General features: G+C 40.7%; 1 protein-coding gene across 1 annotated transcript in view; it reads left to right on the top strand.

Moving 5' to 3' along the window:
* RYR2 (ryanodine receptor 2) overlaps window positions 1–20,084 on the top strand; it is an 810,210-nt gene that overhangs the window by 448,723 nt on the left and 341,403 nt on the right. Inside the window, exons 24-25 of the mRNA XM_019549810.1 lie at window positions 95–198; window positions 7,530–7,613. Of these exons, the coding sequence (XP_019405355.1) occupies window positions 95–198; window positions 7,530–7,613 (188 nt within the window). The remainder of the gene's footprint in view (window positions 1–94; window positions 199–7,529; window positions 7,614–20,084) is intronic.

Genomic DNA, 20,084 nt, shown 5'->3' with positions numbered 1-20,084 from the left:
TTTCTGTTTGAGGAGAGTGGTTTTGTTTTGTGTTTTAAAAACATAACCTTAATTTTTAAAGTTCATTTAAACTCACTTTCTTATTATCCTGCAGGTGAGAGATGACAACAAAAGACAGCACCCATGCTTAGTGGAATTTTCAAAGTTGCCAGAGCAAGAAAGAAATTATAATTTACAAATGTCGCTTGAGACACTGAAGTAAGTTTCTGTAAACTACAGTGTTAAATTAAGTCTCTTTTCATGGTACTTTCCTTGTATTTGTATAATAATCTCCTCTTTGGATGGGGAAGTTCTGTTTTTAACTAAGGCACAAGGAGTGAGAAGTGGGTTCAATATGTATTTCACAGCATTTGAGGGAACACTCCATTTCTAACTTTTGATTTTTCCTTATTCTAAAATTACTGCTTTAATTTATCAAACTTTAAGAGATGATGCCACCATCTTTGCCTACAGTTTTGGGTAGAGGAGTTGGGATTAATTTATAGAAGCATGATTCAGAATCTGAAATGTGGAAGTTTTTCTAGCAACATTCAATGAACAGTAACACTATCCCATCCAGTATTGGGGTAGGTCACAAATATTAGTGTTCCCTGCATTTTTCAGCCCCCGGTCTGTAGTTCCCTAATCTAACTCAGAAAAAACAAAGTGGTTGATTATATATAACTGCATATTGTTTATTTTATTTTAGTGTTTTTATTACTTAAAATGTATAGACCCAACGAATAAAACAAATGGAAGATCACTCTGTAGCATTTGTCTCCATGCTGCTCTTTTAAGGCATCTGATCACTGGCCTGCTCCTTACTAGGACATTCCAAAGTGCAAATTACATTGTACTTTGGTGGCTTTATCATATAGACATTTATTCTCTAGGCATTTGAATGAGATTGTCAGATTCATTTAATTTCTGCAAGTCTGCAGAAGTGGAAGCATAGTATATTAATCCACTCTATAAAATAGTATTGTTATAGTGATTTGAATTGGTAACTATTTTTAGTGTACCTTGAAAACTCCTTTATCCCCGACCTTTTCTCCCCCAATCAGTTAACATGTTACAGGGTCCACTTTGAGAGGCTGCCGTGGCACCTGTAGTGACTGCACTACATCCTTTCTCCTGCTCCAGTTCCCCCAATATGATTTTGAATTCTCACCTAACATGCCTTAATATGAAACTTTATACACTTAGTTATACACTTTAAGGCCTGGATTTGGTCTTTTGTGCTTTGCTTCACCTTGCACATCATTAGGCTGCCAATCTGCCTAATCATCCAGCCCTAACCTGAGCAGTACTCCCTCTCTTTGTCTCCATCTGCTTGTCCTTGCCTCTCACCAACAGGCTACCTTCAGGGTCCTCACTTTCACCTGTTCTTGGCAGGCCACCCTTCAGAGCACTTGCCTCTCTTAGGCCTTCTTCAGGAACTGGTTCCCAAATTCAGGGTGCATCCCTGGCTTCCATTGTGATAGCACCTCTCCTAGGGCACCCTTTCATGGCCTCCATCTTTTCTTGTATCTATGCCTGTGTGTCACAGGTCTTACTCTAATTCCCTTCACTGGGGCCTCTGGGCCTTTGGCTGCATCTTAATGTTAATTCACTCGGCCCATGGAGTTCCTGACCCGTGCAGAACTGCTCCCTCAATATCTTATTCCCCTGGGTCCTTGATCCTTGCATGGCTCAAAGCAGAGTGCCTCTCATGCATCCCTGTGGCCTCCAACTGCCCCTATAGTCAGAGCCAAATCCAAGTTAACACAAACCCAAAGCAGGAAAACCCCCCACTTATTTTGCTGTACACTGCTCCCTGCTGAGTTCCTTCACTTGTGGGAATCTGGACCAGAAGAGGAATTTAAAATGTATGTAGTGTAGTGGCTCACCATGACTTGAAAACAGTTGATGCTAAGGGGCACTTGATGCTGAGGGGGACTGCATGTAGTGGGCACCACTGTGCATTTTATTCAGATGTGCTGTGTTAACCTATTCTTGTGGGAGGTTTACATCATCATGTTTTCCAGTGTGGCTGTGTGTTTTTATGGTCATGCTCAGTGTGGGATACATTTAATCAACTTCATAGTTGGTTTCCATTACTGAGCAATATTGCTTTTGGCAGCCGCTTAATGGTAGAACATGCACTTAATGAGATTTTCTTGTTAGCAAATATAAGATGAGGGGCTTTCCCCTCCATGCTAAATAGTAGGCCTATGCGAAGCTTAGGTCACTGATTTGATTTGGCAGAGATTTGGCCCAATTCGGTGGCTGAATCTCCAAATCCAAATTGAATTAGGAGACCCTTTAAGCTTTCTGAATCGAATTGTATCCGTCTGAATTGATTCGGAGAGATTTGGAAATATTTGATGATTCAGACAGAGAAAAAACTTTAAATGTTTTTTCTACATACCTTTAGGTACCAGATGGCTCCTGAATGCTGAGATGCTGGGGTGAATGGAGTGTCCCAGAGGAGCGCAGGGGGGCGTCCCCCAGCATGCTCAGCAGCAGACTCAGAAGTGGACCAGAAGCACTTCCGGTCCACTTCTGGGTTTGCCGGGGAGTGCACAGAGGGGCTCCCTCAAACCCTCTGGCTCAGTGACTGGTGCCTCCTGGGTCTGGAGGGGCACCCGGGGTCTCCTCTGTGGCTGGGGGCAGTGCGTTCGGCAGCGAATCTGGAAGTACTTCTGGTCCACTCCCAGGTTTGCTGCCGAGCATGCAGGGAGCCCCCCTGCACTCCTGTGGTACACTCTATCTGCCCCACTATTGCAGTGTTCACAAGCTGCAGCTGGTACCTCAAGGTGTGTAGAAAAAACATTCAAGCTGTGTCTATGGCTGAATCACTGATTGTCTGAATCAGTATTGAATCTTCAGATTCAGGTTTGGCTGAATCGAATTGGGACAGTGATCTGAATCAAGTAATCGAATCACTGTCCCTGTTTCAGGCTGAATCTGAATCCAAATCAAGTATGGCCCATTTTGCATACCCCTGCTAATTAGGAAAAAAAGGTCATTTTGTTTTTGAGTAAATGCACTACTTATGCATTATCCCATTCCTACACATGCTTACATTTCTTTTTTCAGTTCCTCTTTCATCCTGTTTTTATGGTTGTTGTTCTTTGGTTTACTTTCCTTCCAGTTCCTTTATAGACTCAGTTGTGTGTGATGGCTATACGTGTCATATTATGCTTAGGACCATATTTCAATAATTTTCCCTTTGTGGATTAGCACCTAACTCTGAGGGGCCTCCAACTGATTTCAATGGACCTATTTGATTGTCAGAAGGGCAATTAAAATCTGACTCCAAAGCCCCAGTTCCCACTTCTCCAGTTATAGGGAGATAGTTATGTGTGTTTTTCAGAAATGAGGCAGGGTGTCATTTCAGGTCATGAATGGCCAGGTTTGGCTGTCATTTGTGGTCAGAAAAAGCAACTAAGATCTGAGGGAAGTGTGCAGAGTCTGAGTATAGGGAAGCCAGAAAGCCAGGAGCTCTGTCTGAGGAACTGAGTCAGAGATCCAGAGGGTTGAGCAGAGAATGAGTTCAGGAGGTCAGATGGGTTGGGTAGCTTAGAAGTCAAACCAGAATCAGGTTAGGGAGAATCAGGTTAGGGATCCAAAGGTTCAGACCAGACTTTGGGTCCATGGGAAAACTGGGTTGGGTAGCCAGAGCATTTGTCAGATAGCTGGTAGAGGCATAAACCAAGGCTGAGGAGCGTGGGCACAAGATTGAACCTTGTTGCCCAAATGGTTTCTCTTCCAAGTCAGGGGTTTTACAGGAAGGGGTAGAGGGTCTGTTGACCCTGGCTGGCCACTCTGGTTGCGGGGAATGGGTGAGCGGCTATATCTTGTTCTGAACACCTGTCAGCTCCAAAGTACATTTTGGGAGGTGACAGACTGGGATGAATGCCTGTGCCAGACAGGCTGAGGCCCCAGATTTAGGGTCATGGCCTGACACAGTAGATTCAAACATTATTAGATTAACTAAATCGGAGATGAATAAGATTTTGTAAGCAGTGATTTACTTCATCAAATGCTGTGAAAGGACTGCAAGAAGCAAAGTTTCTGAAGCTCTGAGAAGTTCTGCTTCCTACATTTCTTCATGGCATCTAATGAAGTAAGCCACTGCTTATGAAACCTTATGCAACTCTGATTTAGTTAGTCTATAAGGTGCAAATTTACCCAGCCTTCTCCTTGATTCTAGTCCCTCGTTGTCCTGGTGCAAGTTATAAAAAGAGAGATACTGCTCAGATTTCCCTATTGGCTTAAGATCATTTACATCAGTGGAAACTAGGTGCAACAGAATTCATCTCTGTCCACCTTGCCACCTTCCACCAGCCTCTGCCACCTTCCCATCATTGTGGATGAAGAAAATGGTATCAGAGGCAGGCATACTGCTTCCTTCAGGTTTCTTTTACTGAGGATCTATATTGTCGGCCTTTGGAAAAATGGAGTACCTGTGTCTTATAGGCCTAATATATCTGTAAACTCTACACAGTTTGCTGGTTGACAAATAAGTCTCTCTCTCTGACTGAGATCTCTGGAACATTTTTGCACATGGTAATTTGAGCCCATTGTCTTAGATTTAATATTTATTTGCTGAGGGCCAGTAGTGATTGAATCTATTAATCATCCAGTCTTATACTGTGTTGCAGTAATTAAAAATGATATTTCCCCAAGGGGAGTGTTTATTAGTTTTCTTGCAAAGCTCAATTTGTAACTTTTGGAAAATTTTCTTTTTCAGATACAAATGCAGCGATTTTTAAATGAGAATATGCCTATGAAAAATAGAATGACCATCTTAATCATTTATTTAAAGGCAACTTATAAGGTCTGGGTTCATAACGAACAACAATGCAATTCACTTTATATGAAGGTTAAAAAATAAGATCTGCATGAGACTCAGTTGGAACCTATGGCCCATCACCCTGAGCAGCAACACATATAACAAAGCAAGAATGTTATAAACAAGAGATAAGCCTAAATCAAAATTTTGCATTCTGCCCTTCTTGAATGGTGGCAAAGTTGCTTCTCAGTCGAACTTTTACATCTCTGAGCTCTGTCTCAATCAGTCTCAACCAAAGCCATGCATATAAACACCCTCACACTGGGGCCAAGTTCTGATCTGACTGGTACAGAACTAAAGCATTCTCACCACCCCTAATGAGCAAGGTGAAACTATGATTGAACTGTGTTTCCCAGATAGGAAGGGTGGGAAGGAGGCTGTGCCCCTTATTGTGAATTACGTTAAGGAAAAGGATGCACTGATACTAGGAACCAGGGGAAAGCAGACCACAAAGCAGAGAGCTTCCCTGTCTGTTCTCACTGGGTGCATCTACATGTTTAATTAACATGAAGCAATAAAATCCAAATTTTATTATTCCAGAGTTTGTTGCTCATGGGCATGCTGTTTGAATGTGTCCCTGTGAGCAATAAACTCCAGAGTTTATTGCCATTTGCACATGTGCCTAGGGCAACAGCATGTTGATCTGGGTCAGAGCAATACTGGCTGGCAGAAGGCCCCTGAGGGGTCTGATATGTTTGCCAGCCCAGGTCTATTCCCTGCAGTTCAATGTGCTGTGGAGGGGCTGGTTGGGACATGAAGGAGTTTCAGCATAGGGCTAGCTAGCAGGCAGCTCCTGCACTGAAGCATCCTCGTGTCCCAGCCAGCTGGGCCAGCATCTACACATGTGCTGCTGCTGAGTACTTTACTCTGCAGCAGAATAGTATTTGTAAACTATGGAGACGTGTAGATGCTGAGATGTTTACTGTGCAGCTAATTAGTCTGCTAATGACCACTGTGTCTCATTATTTGCTCAGGGGAGAAGAGTCACAACTGATTTATTCCAGTTGATTTCCCCCAGCCTTCCCAACAATAATTTACATTTGTGTGCTTTGCTCTAGCCTTTTCATCTTCAGTTGCCCCAGATCTTCTTTCTGGGATTGAACTGAATGAACCATATTTCCAGGATACTATGGGTCTAGTTTTGGGAATCAAGAAGATTTTTTTCCTCCATTGGACTAAATTGGCTGACATTAAGTATTTCCCTCCCCTCCCCCCCCAACTTCCTTGCAGTATCAGAAAGCCTCGTCAGAAAGCTAACTATTAAAAATGTAGGAATGGGTAATTGTCAGTCTGCAGTTGGTGTTCAGATAATGGAAACATGGGATAACTCTGACAGATAAATGAGACCTCAGAGGGAAAGCTGAAGTCTTTATAACCTACATCTCCCACTTATTCTCTCTACCTCCTCAAGGGACCTGGTAGGAAGGGTTGGAGCCGAGTCCTGTGTTAGGTCAGGAAGGTCTAGCCTTGGTTTTACGTGTAAACTTACACTATACCCAGTTATATGTCTGGTGTGTGAAATGGATAGGTATACATCGCCCTTATCCAGTATTAAGGTAATAAATTGGTGGTCCCCACCTAAAATCCATTCACGTATCTGTTTTTTTAATTCGTTTGTATGTTCCGAACGAATCCAACCACCTTACAGGAAAATATGTTAACCTTTCTAACAATACACTGTTGACTCAGCTGCTTTCTTGCACAGATGATAACCCTACTAAACCCATTTTAAAGTGAAGGTAGAAGCTATATTAAACACAAGAAGAGTCTCACCCACTTATTTGGATTTGCCAGAATCTGAATTCTCTGTAGAGGTGGTACACTCTTCAGGTGATGAAAGAAAAAAAAAAAGACCTTATTTCATCCTTTGGCCCGGTAAAGGAGGGATATTGGCATGATTCAGAAGAAGCCAAATATAATTTTTCTTTTTTTACTGAGGTCTGTGACATACAAAGTCTCTGAGAGTGAGTTAATGGAAAAATAATAATTATTAATTGACTTCATAAAAGCATCTGGAAATGCAAAAGAAATGACAGCTTTGCTAAAGAAATGACAGCTTATAGTCATGATTTCTTTTGATGTATGCTATGTGGGAATTTTTTTATAAGGCAAAACCAATCCATGAGTCAATGTACAACAGTGCTTAATTATCTATACTTACTTCACCCAAAAGACAGTATTGCCATACTAATTTGTTGACCATGAAGAGTCTCCTCTGGAACGTGTATGCAAAAAGAAATGTCTTGAATTGTACAAGCATAGTGTCTTTTTTATTTTTTTAAAGAAATAGGCTGTAAAGTGAAGAGGTGGTTCTTTTCTATCCAACTTGTTTAGTCATTGTTTCTTAGTCCATATTTGAAATTTTTATCCTATATAAAACCCCCATTTTAATAACAATCTGTTCTAATGTTTTAAATTGATTATTTAGAAATGTCCTGATAAATTGTAATTTTCCTAATACTGCCAAGATGTGTATAACAACTAAAGATTTTTACATAAAGACTAAATGCTATAGTGTAGCTGTCATTGATCTAACTTTTTGCTTGTGGTACACTATTATGTATATAGGAACTTAAGAATGAAGGAGTGAAAGGAACCTTCCTTCAGGTTATCAAATTCAGGCATATCATTTTATAATCCTTATCTTGTATAGGAATGGATAGCAGTGTATAAAGCTTTACATTGATTTATTTTGATTTTTGCCTTCCAGGACCCTCTTAGCATTAGGTTGTCATGTTGGAATTGCAGATGAACATGCCGAAGAAAAAGTGAAAAAAGTTAAACTTCCTAAGAAGTAAGTTGACATGCAAGTATATTTTTGTATGAAAATATGAGAATAATTTGTTTTTATACATATGTAATACACATATGCATATACACACTGGGGGATTTGAATCCTACATATAAATGTTATATAGCACAAATTCCTGACAAAAAAACTAAGATTTAATGTTTAGACAAACAGAAAAATAGAAGTGGATAAGAACTTTTATAATATTCATTAAATTGACTGACAGTTAATAGTTCTGGCATTTCTTTTTAGATAGCACTTGTGTTGGAGTTATAGGATTTGAAGAGGAGAAATGGCTAATACAATTGTTTCAATATAAAAGTAACATCCAGTAAAATTTTGACAATTCTGAAATATGTCAAAAAGGCTTTTTAAAATTAAGACATATAGTGGTAACGTGAACCAAACCAGAAATGGATGCTAGAATAAAGTACCTGTTTTTTAAATCAATCATCATATGAAATATCATTTAACATTATGGTTATTTTAAGAGTTTTAAGATTGCTGCCTCATACAATATAAAGATGAATGCAAAGTACAACAACAAACAGAACAGATGAAGCCAACAAGTGCCGATCAGTGGTGACACTACAATTTTGACTTCGAAATGTATTATATGCTTTTTATGCCCCATTAATTATGTATTTAGTCCAGATAATTATATATTAAGCATGAGCCCAAACATACTATCCCGAGAGATTCATGTTCATATTTATAGTAACTCAAATATCACCTGAGACCACGTATAGTTGTTATAATGACAGTAACCCCTGCACGGAAGTATTTTTGTGCCCCATTCAGCCCTGTCAGCATCTACACATATGTTGCGACAGAGTAAAGACTGACTTTATGGAAATGGGAGACTCCTCCTTAGTTTGCTCCTGCAGCCATACGGCTGAGAGTAAGCGAAACTCAGGGGCATCCAAACCCCAAGCCTCCAGGCTTGGGCCTGCATGTAGGATGCCTGCCAAAGGATTTGGAAGTATCTGAAGCCCCAGGTAAGGGTGGAGGATGCTTGCTGGTAGCAGGGCCACATGTGGTTCTTGAATGATTTGGAATTGATTTGGTTGATTTGTCCTGGGACATGAAAAATTTTCCTAAAAAAACCAAGCAAACTCTGCTGTAGGAAGCTAGCATTTTACTAGGGAGCTAATTAGGCAACTTCATAGTAAACATCTTGTGTAGATGAGCCCACTGACTATTTATTCACAATGTGGCTCTAGCTTCTTAGTAGGAAATATAACTAACAGAACCAAATGCTTATTATTACTCACAAGAAATATTACATATATTCCAGTCCTTGATGATGACAGAACTTGGTTATACCTGTACATTCAGGTTAGCTTTTGCTAAATCAGTAAGTTTTTTATAATGTCCTTTTATATCTTTTGCTCAATCAGAAGATAGCATTGTTTCTGTAACCATAATGACAAGGAGAATATCCTCCTGAAACATTTTATGTAAATATTAGGCAGACGCAAAACTAGTGTAGTATGAAGTTTGGCTTGAGAATCCTTTTTTCATTGTAATATGATACAGTTTTAGCATAGACTCTGCTTGGTTGGCTCACATGTCTTTTTAACAATGAGATGTTACATAGTCGAGTGAAGAAATTAGTTTGTAATTTTATATAGAATAAATACATAGTATAAAAGAAAGTATGACAACCAGAAGTCCTGAGGCTTTGTTTTATTTCCTCTTTTCTCACCCATAACCATCATTTTCACATTCAGCATAAGTTTATGCCAGCAGTTTGTACTGCAGTTTTGTAGGGGTTTTTAATTTTTTTAACACCAACAAAACTCCATTTCAAAGGGGGATTTGACTCAGATTTGTGAGGCTGAGAAATCAATTCAATGTCCCTAATGGACAGGCCAGCTGGGCCCCAGCCCAGGGGCCACTACCAATTGGGAACCCCCAAGATCCTCATCACCAGGGAAGTAAAAACCATGGTTTTAAACTTGGTGCCATTTTTGTCTCCTGGCCGTTTGTGTTGGGCACTACAGGGAGAGGCCAGGTCATCTTGGAGACCTCCCACAGCAGGGAGGGGACCCCCAATTTTCTCCTTGCCTAGGGCCCCCAAAATCCTTAATCCTTTTCTGAATTTATCATGATAAAATGGCAATTCAGCCACAAAGATATTACTTCTTAAGTGTGGAACTCTTTGTGGCTGGTTTATATTTCTCTTTATTTTGAAAACAAGGTGGGTACATGCTGTACCCTGATCTACCTCTCCACCTCCAAAGCTGCTCTCCCTCTCTTCTTGCAGTCTGCCCTGTCCCCATTGCTGCTTGGTAACATTGGCAACGGCACTGCCACGGCAGCCCAATAAAGCTCCCGGTTCAAGGGCAGTCTGGAACCAAGGAGCATCTCCCCAGTCCCAAGCTTCTTATGCACTGGCAACTTCAAAGGGGTTGTGAGGAGCCCAGGAATCAGGACAGGCTGCCAGCCTTTAAAGGTCCAGACGCATGAGGAACCCAGGACTTGGGAGCTATTCCTTGATCCCAGGCTCCCCTTGTTTAAAGGGCACATGGGAAGCTCAGCATCAGGGACAGGTTTCCTGGTTCTGGGCTGCTTGATGATCCCAAGCTCTTCATTCACAACCCAGTTTAAAGGTGTACCACACAGCTGAGCGGGGAGGAGCCTCTCCCCAGTACTGGGTCCCCTGAGCATTGCCAGATGGGCATTGGGATTTAAGGAATTTTATTCCAGATTCCAAAAACTATGCATCCTATTATGTCAGATCTGACTATCTTTGGGATCTGAAATAAAATTCCTCATATATTAATTGCATGATTACATTAATATTTACTGGGGGCCTTAGATGCACTCTTTGAAAACCCCTTTGAACACTTAATGTCAAGCTATGAAATGTCAATGCTGGGACATGGGCAGCCAGGCCTAGGGGCCAATCAGGAATCAAGATTGCTGGGTTGGGGTACACACCAGAGTTGAAAAGGCAAGCAGAAACAGGAAACCAAGAAGTCAAGAAGCAAGCAGAGTTTCCAGTACAATCTTAGGTCAGGTTTCCCAGACACTTCTTGTTCCTCTTCCTGGACTTGCATAGGAGAAGTGGAGGGTCAGGGGACGGGAGCCAGCCACTCGTGTATTAGGGACTGTGTGGGGACTCAGGCACTAACAGAGCCATACAGCAGGCATCATACAGCCTCCAGCAATGGCAATAGGGTAGTGGGTTGGGATAGATGGTCATGCTGACAAGGTCAAAGCCTCTGGGTTCAAGGCTGCAAGCCTGACATGCAGATTTCATTGTGAAGCCCAAAGTAATGTAAAGTAGTTACGTTGTTGATTTTTTATTTATTTATGTTTCATATTTAATTATTTTAAGTAGCGTTCTTCATGTACTTTTACCTTATAATGATTCTGGACAGGAGGGTGGTGATGTTTTAGATTATGATTAATGTAGCTTAAACACACAAGCATTTAAATGCACATTTCCATCGGTAATAATTTAGGCTTAAAAGTGGATGGATGTTGGCAGACTAGCCAGTAAAGCTGTCACAATGGCTAAGTCAATTTAAGAGAAAATTATGGTACTGTACCTAGATATGCTGTAGTGTTTTTCCATTAGCTCCTTGGGCTCCTGCAACAGTTTGTATGACATATTTTATTATAGTGTGATGATCATAATTTACTTATTTACATTTGGTGCATTTTTCCCGTGCCGCTTTATCTAAAACCCAGGCTCTTCTTTTAGAGCCATGGGACTGCAAGTGTTAAATAGAAATTTTATTACACTGAGAGAGGCCCTTCTCTCATGTAATTTTTTAAAAATAATTTCATGGACATTGTGTGCTGTCTGATTATTCCACTTGGCAGTGATTCTCACCTTTTTAGATCTGAAGCATGCTTTGGAAAAATGCCAGATGGTAGTATTTATTTCTTGCACATATTTCTTGACCACAAGAAAATAAAAGAGCAGTTCTTCTGTTGCAAAGAACTTGGAAAGTCCACAGCAGACCAAAATTTTTTGACACTAAAGATTCCTTTTTGAAATCTCTGGGTGAATCGTGTGGGTCTTTGGAAACCTAACAATGCTTAATGTGTGGCACCCTTAGGAGGGTTTTGTGGCACCCCAGAACACACTATGTGTATGTGTAAAGTACTTCCATGGTGGTACTCCATTGCAGAGAAGCATAAAACCTTAGAAATTTGGCAGGGTAACTTAGCACAGCCATGAAACCATACCCAATGCCAGACAGGTTCTCCATCTTAATTGTGCTTTTTGACACATACTCCAAGGATATGTTAAATTGTCTGTGTTGCTTCATTTCCATGCTTTGTTGTAGACTAAGTGGAAGTGCCTATGGTGGTCTATGTTTTTTATCAGTTCTTCTGATAAAAAACAAAGGCATACATCTACTCTATATGTTTCTACAGGTTTTTGCTTGAATTCAGGATGTAGATGTAACTGGCATTGGTTTTTCATGTAAAACTTCCTTTTGGTTTTTGCCTGAATTACTTTGCTAATTCTTAGACTCCATATACCCAATTCAGGGATAGTTAAAATTTTTGGACTTTGGTAAGATCAGGCTGCTGAAAGGCTTTGGACATCATGTTTCTTAACTTACTTATTTTGTTGTCATTGTTGGAGGATGTCAGTGATGACATAAGGATAAAGCTGGTATTCTCATTTTTACATTATATCTGAATCATTTATGTTTCTGAACTATTAGCATCTTCAGTTATTGCATATGGAGGTTGTCTAACCCCTTACTTAATGGAAATTCTGTTATGGGTCTTACAAATACTTGGATAATGACTTCTATGCCATGCAAATAGAGCAAGGCAAAATTTACAGCCTGTGGGCTGGATCTGGTCAACAGAGGGAATTTGTCTGGCTCTCAGGTACCTCAGTCTCACCTGACACAGGCACAGTATGGTCCATGGTGTGTCCCACCACCCCACGCATCCAGCGGGGTTGGAATAGCTCCATGGCTGAGCTGCATTTCTAGGCAGCCCAGGCAGCAGGTCCTTCTGGATGTTGCTACTGCTGCTGGCCCCAGTCCCATTGTACTGACAGAGACCTGCATGCACAGCCCCAGCCTGAACCCAGCCTGCCCCACGCTCACTCAGGGCTCGCCCCAGCTGGAACAGACCAGCTCCAGACCAGTCAGAACCTGTGCACACAATCCTGCCCCCGCCCCTATGCCCACTCTGGACTGCCCACCCACGAAAAGTGGCTGCAGCTATAGTGGCAGCTGGGTAGAAGCTGTGGCTGGGCATGGGGGAAAAGTGGCTGTCTCTCCCTTGTTGCAGCTGGGCCCTTCTTGCTGTAGCCACTGGGAGCCTGCACTGCTGTCATCACTTTCTCTGGGCAGTGGAGTGGAACTCCAGGATAGCCTATGTGTGGGCTCTGGGCAGCTGCAGCAAGAGAAGGGCTAAGCCAAGGAGAGCAGAGGTGAGGAGGCTGTTGTGGAGGGGAAGGGGGTGGTGACAGTTCCCCAGAACTGCCTATGTGGCCCAAAATAGATTCAATGCACAATATAGTGAATCCACGATCTATATATTCATCATGTCCAAACGAGTACATGGTGGTTGCCAGAGATCCTGAAGTGGCCCTTCTCTGGGGAAGTTCTGAGATAAAATGTGTCATACCAGTGGAAGGTGAGCAAGTTGTAAGAAGAGAATAGAAGATATGTACAGACAATGAGACAATGAAGTAAATGTTGTTTATGCTCCATTAATAGACAACAAAATGTTTAGAATAATGAACATTTTTTTTTCTAATTTAGATTTTAAAAAAAGGAATGCATTACACTTTTCCCATGCCTATGAATAGAATCTCCATTCTCCTAATTTAATTTGCATGATCTGTCTGCGGTTCCTGCTGGGAAGATACATTAAAATGGCAGCTTTCCTGAAAGGCTCTTTATGCAACTTATTGTGCAAGTGAAAGCGTGATAAATATTTTTAACAACTTATTTGAAAATTAATTTTTAATTCAATGCATTGTTTCTTAAATTGAGCTCTGGATAATGTTATGTGATTCATTTTCCTTAAAACTTGTTAAATCAATAAGTATTATATACAATATTAAACATGTAGACAATTTAACAGCTGATTGTCAGTTTTGGCATTGAGATAGTGGTGAGCAGTGGGACTGAGACAGCCTTGTTCTTGATGCTGAAAATGAGCTGCTGCGGGAGTGGGTTGTAAAATTCCCTGGCTGGCATAGGAGTAGGCACTAAAGGGCTCCCTCCATTGGGAGCTTGGCAGTCCTGTTTCTAGCAGTCTTTCATGCATTGTCCTGCTGATCCCAGAGTTGTGGAACAAAACATTTTAAAATACCTTGCACTTTAAAGACAAGGCAATTTAGGCATCCTGGCCACAGGGACCCCAGGCTCAAGTAAAAGAACCTATAAAAACTGTGCATGCAGCCTGGCTGCACACATGGCTTCCTAACATCCCTGGTGCACAGGGACCCTGAGATCAGAGGGAGGCTCCCTGTCTATACCGTGTGCTTGTTAGGGGTTAGGGTGCATGGGGATCCCAAGATCAGGGAGCCTTTCTCTTGTCCCAGGGTCCCTCATACACTGGGGGTGTCTAACAGCCACATGTGTAGCCCAATTACACAAATGATTTAGGCATCCACTGGGATTTTGGGATCCAGAAGAGCCTGCTTGATACTGATGTCATGGTGAGGGTTTGCAGCAGCCAGGAAGTGGAGTTAATTGACTTACCGTGTATTGTAGATCACTTACAAATGCGTATCCTGGGCTCCTTGTTGGCTGTTACGTGATTGGGGTCCGCTCCCCCGTCCCAACATTCATACCTCCTGCTGCGCAGGTGGTGGGAGACATGTTTGTTGGGATCAGGGATTAGATTCCATTGTGGCATTAAGTAAATGGCTGTCAGCTTCCTTTTGCATTATAGCTGTTCACTGCAGTTTTCCTTTAACCCTGCTTTTCCTTACTGAGAGACACTATAGAGAGGAAATATCTGGTCATTTGCAGAAGAAATCAAAGGAAAGAAGAATAAATCAAGAAGAAGGTGAACAAGGAGTATTTACTTTAAAACTTCACTCTTTATTCATTTTCTGAAAACACTCAAGCAACCATGTTCTTATTATTCCTCTGTTCAGTCATCTGAAATATTCCCCTTTTTTATGAGGCATTGAGTAGTGGGTTTAGTAATGGAGTCTACAACCAACATCTACTGAATTTGGGAATAATATGCCTGTGTCTCTTGTAAATCATTCACAACATAATGACTTTTTACCTTTGTTTAATTTGATTTGTTAGTTCTGCCAGTTATTACTAAAGCAAGAAAAATGTTGTCATTATTAGGTACACAGATATAATTTGTTTTTCACTGGCATGATGTATAATTTTTTTCCTTTAAAGAAACAATCAACATTTGTTCTCCTTGCAATAAATGGTATTTTAAGTAAGTCACACAGGACACATCTACACAAGACATTTACTGTATAGTTGACTAATTAGCTGCTCAGTTAATGTCTTGGTGTCTACACATGCACCCCTATTAGGCTAGAGTAAACTAATTTTCAAGGGGCATGTCTACATGAGATTCCCCCTGCACAGTTGTTACTATGCAGTCATTTAGTATTTGTGTAACCATGTACTAAATGACTGTGCAGTACTTGGCATCACTATTCAGTAGTGTCCCTAGTTGCTTGTTACTACTGCTCAGTAGCGTCGCATCATGGTTCATGCCTGGTTATGCTGCTGTGCGGTAAACATCTTGTGTAGAGATGACCAAGTACAGTACTATCAAATAAAATAAAAGTACTAACCTGCAGGGGAGTAAAAAACACAGCAGCACGTGTGTAGATGCCACCCAGGTGACTGGGGCATGAGGGGAGGGGGAAGGGGGGAAGGCTTCAGTGTGGGTGTTTCAGTTTGAGGGCTGCCTGCTGGTTAGCCCTTCACTGAAGCCCCCTCATGCCCCAGCCAGCCTCTTTGCAGCACATTATACTGAGGAGAGCAGCCCTGGGCTGGCTGGCAGGCACACTGACCCCTGGGGCCACCTGTCAGCTGGGGCTGCTGCACCTGAATAACCTGGGGAGCTTATTGCTCCAGAGTTAGTTGCTCCTGGGTACATATTCAAATGGCACACCCAAGAACACCAGAGCAAGAAACTCTGCAGTTTATTTAGGTGCTGTAATAGTATGTGTGGATGTGCACACAGATAATAAAATTTTTGATTTTCAGAAATAAAAATAAAATATATCACTAGTGTAATCCTGCATTTGTGATGTATGTAAAATCGTATATAGAAATTTGTAGAATAGATGTAGGTTTTTCTCACCAACCACAGGGGTTAGGTTCCTGAAAGTTCCTGCGGTTGGCAAAAGCAGCAGGGCTGGGGGAGATGGGGATGTGGGTGGGGGTAAGGGGCACCAGAAAGGCTGTGGGGGCTGTGGTGGGGGGGAAGTTAGAGGCATGAGCAAGGCCAGGGGGCTTGTGGGGGTATTTTCAGACTGTACCCCCGCTTTCTCTAAAGTGTGGATATTCAAAACTATGATTGGCAAAACCATGGTTGGTGAGGGAAACCTGTATGTATATGTGTGTATGTGTGTGTGTGTGTGTATGTATATGTGTGTGTGTGTGTGTGTGTGTATTCTGTACATTGTTTTATGCACAATCATTGTATGTGCATAGGTATGTGTTTGTTGGTATACAATCATGTATTTTTGTAATGTAGAAACCTTATATAGAAACGGCATGAAATCCTCAATTGGTGTAAAAGCTTTTTGATTTTTAATTTTTACCATATGTACCTTTTCCAAACAAGTGAGAAAGAAGATATTCCTTATTCCTTGGTTTTTAGAAAAAGATGAATCCAGTCCATTCTTGTGAAGAGATGTGTTGGCTACTTTTTTGTGCCGCTGAGTAGTTCATTGGCAATGCATGGAAAAGTGGACTAAGATTATGCAGTTGGGCCATTGTCCAGATGACCTAAAAGTTGTTGATGTCAGTGCTGAGAGACTGACCAACATTTAGTAGATTACCCTTTGAAAGTTCAGAAATACTTCGGGAGGGACAATAAAAGATATCACATCTACCCAAAGAACTTTCTCTCCCTCAGGAGGAACCAAAAGAAATGCAAAACTCTAGAACTCTTGGTTCAGAGATGATACCTTTTATTAAACCAACTAAGAAATTGCAAAAAAAAAAAAAAAAAGCAAGCTTTTGGGCTCACACTCCATCAGCCACAGGGAAAATGAAAGATGGTAAGAAGTCCCTGTAGGTAGGAAATCAACTTCATTTTTGCACAGAAGAAGCTGAAGATGGTAGTCTGTTCCTCTGGGTCTATGAGATTGTCTTTGTGAGTTGCTCATTGTCGTGCATATCAGGCAGGATTCCTTCCCTGGTGGTGTCAGATGGCAGACAGGCAGGGAAGTATAGAAATCTTTCTAGTTGTTCAGCAATGAAGTTTAAATCCAAAATTGGCTATGGCATCTTCCATGTTTCAGGGATGTATTTTGTAGCCGCGTTGGTCTGAGACAAACAGAAATGCAAAACTCTAGAACTCCTGGTTCAGAGATGATACTTTTTATTAGACCAACTAAAAAATCAGGGGGAACCATATTTTCCCCCACTATCTTCATTATCATTACATAGTAGTATGAAATTAACAACTAAAAACCCCAACTAGGATTGGGGTCTTGTTGTCTAAGGCAGTGTATAAAAATATAACCAACCGACACTTCCTGTCCTCAGATCCTAACCTTCCTAATAAATGAGATGGAGAAAAGGTGAGAAAGGGGGGACCTGGAGAGGCGAGGTGATTTGTTGAAGGTCACACAGAAGTTTACCAGTCGAGCCACAAATAGCATCCAGGTATCCTGAGTCCCATATCACTGTTCCATTTTTGAGCCAGGGTGACTGTTTAATTCCTTTTCTACTTGCTCACGTTTTCTGTCCTATTTCCTTATTTTCCCCCTCTTTCTCTCCAGCACTCTTACTTTTCTCTTCTTTAAAAATCCCTTTTGGAATGGTTATTCAGACTAAGAAGAGAACCATTTACTAATACTTTGCCATATCCAGGTGGGGATGACTATTTCTGGCAATTCATCATTTAAATAAGGTCTTTGTACTTGAAGACTGATTCAGAATATCCTTATTTGAATATGTAAATTTAACTCTTGAACCATCAGCAGCGAGAACTCTGTTCTTCAGGGTGGCCTGTGAAGACATGTGAGCAATAGCACTCAAAAAGAAAAGTGTTGTTACAAAATGAGTGATACCAACCTTTGTTAAAGGCTTTGATATCTGGGGATCACATATGCCGTGCCTTCAGGAATCTGAGTGCATGTGAATGTGCACATGTGTGTGCACCCACACACCTATATATACAACACACTAACCCCCCAAATATTGCACATATGCACACAGTTCTATCTATAATAAAAAACAGATCACACTATAAGTTTCATTTTTTTAAATCTTTCCAAGCATTCCTGCTTATACATTTCTTCTTTCTCCAGTATCTTGCAAATAAAAGTTAATCAAAAGATTGATTAATAGAGTTTATTGTTTTAAAGTGAGCATCTTTATCAGAGACATTTTTGAAGTGCCACAATGTTTTGGTTCTTTTTACTTATTAGGCCATTTAGCTAAAATGAAGGAATTTATTTGGGATAACTGAATATCTGATTTTTTTTAAACAAAATTGTTTCATGGGATTTTGAGGTCTTGAATATGTCAAATACTCTTTTAAAATCAAATTGGGGCTGCCTCCAAACAGAAAAAATTTTGATAAGGTATTCAAAGAGATTTGTGTAGTGAACAATTAAATTTAGGCACACATTTAACCCATGAATACAAGCTGATGAACACAAATCAGCAGCTAGATAAAACTGGCACACTTGCCAGAAACAGCTAAATTATTTAAACAAAAGAATCCATTCTGTTGCCTTCTAAGTTTAGATAAATTTTATATAAGAAGATATATTACTGATAACAGATCCAAAAATATAGTTGGACAGAAAATAATTAAGAAATGTTGCTTTTTTCACTTACCTGTCAGTGTGATGCCACTTGTACTTCCTGTAAATTAGTTCAGATTGTGTGATATCTTTATTAGAGACTTGTGGTCCTAAAGCTTTATACATTGGTATTCAGGCAATTATACCACACTTAACTAGGACAAACAAGCCCTAAGAGGAAGAATTAATCTGAAAAAGTAAAAATACATTGGACTATGTTGAAGTTAAAGGAGGCCTAAAAAGTAAAGGTGGAGTGAACAGAGGTAATGATTTCTAAAGATTTTTCTCACCTATTTAAATTTAAAACATTTTCAGTAGTTGCAAAGCTAAAACACTTTAGTTCTGACCTGTTGTTCTGTATGTTTTACATGCACAGTCATTTACAAGAAAATTATCTATAGATTACGGCTAATAACTATAATACAAATAATTTTCATTACGGCTATTAGTAGATAGGAGTCTATTAAATAGGAAATAACATTGAAGCACCAGTGTTAGGCTAATTTATTTTGCCTAATATAAAGCTCACTAAAATGTTGTGATCTTAATAGTTTGATTCATTTGTTGTTGGATATATGTTCTTCTGAGGAAACTATTTCAATAAAAAAACAAAGGAATGTGGAGAGACTAACCTTGTTAGGTAAAAATTCCACGTGTGCCTGGGATGTCCTTCTAATCCCAGGCATACTCATTTTCTACCCCCCATACTACATCTCTAAGCTTATCTTTTACTATAGTGATTCAAGCAACAGTTGTCTAATTTCTTTTAACAATTACGAAAGAATTGTACATAACTGCACAAAGCAAAAATGCTTGGTACCACTGAAATATACCTAGTTTACATACTTTCCTCATGCGCTCCCTAATGCTATTTTGTATATTCCTTTCTCCCTCTTTCCATCATGACTCTTCTTTCCTTTGCTGTCCTAAATGTAACAATCTTTTAAGAAGTTTATGATAACATGATGGCAGTGTGCTCTGGCAGGCAAGGCCTCAAATGCATCCAGTTTACCTACTCCTGCATCATGTTCCTGAAATAGTTTTGTCAGAAACCCGGCCGTGGGAAGCCTCCACAGCCTGTTTCTTCCCACTATGCTGCCACTTTCCCTAAGGAACAGCCTTGTTTGGGGCAGCGTACTTGTTTATCAGTGTTCAGTAGTGAGTGGTTTGTGCCATCAATGGCAGTGAATGCAAGCCAAGCAGTACTTCTGGTCACAACACCAGTTCCAACACCATCTCCCACCCCATCCTCATTAAAAAACTAGGTGACTGTGGCATTGATGCCTTGACAGTCAGATGGATTGCAGATTGGCTCAAGGGTCTTACTCAGAGGGTGGTGGTGGACGGGTCATATTCAACCTGGGGGGAAGTGGGCAGCGGAGTCCTCCAGGGCTCGGTCCTGGGGCCTGCGCTGTTCAATTTCTTCATCAGTGATTTGGACGATGGGGTGAAATGCAACCTGTTTAAATTCGCTGATGATACCAAAATTTGGGGTGAGGTGA

This window comes from Crocodylus porosus, unplaced genomic scaffold (assembly GCF_001723895.1).
Source record: "Crocodylus porosus isolate Cpor-Errol unplaced genomic scaffold, CroPor_comp1, whole genome shotgun sequence".
NCBI lineage: Eukaryota > Metazoa > Chordata > Crocodylia > Crocodylidae > Crocodylus > Crocodylus porosus.
Note: the sequence above shows the minus strand (reverse complement) of the source record. Positions and strands in the feature narration are given on the sequence as shown.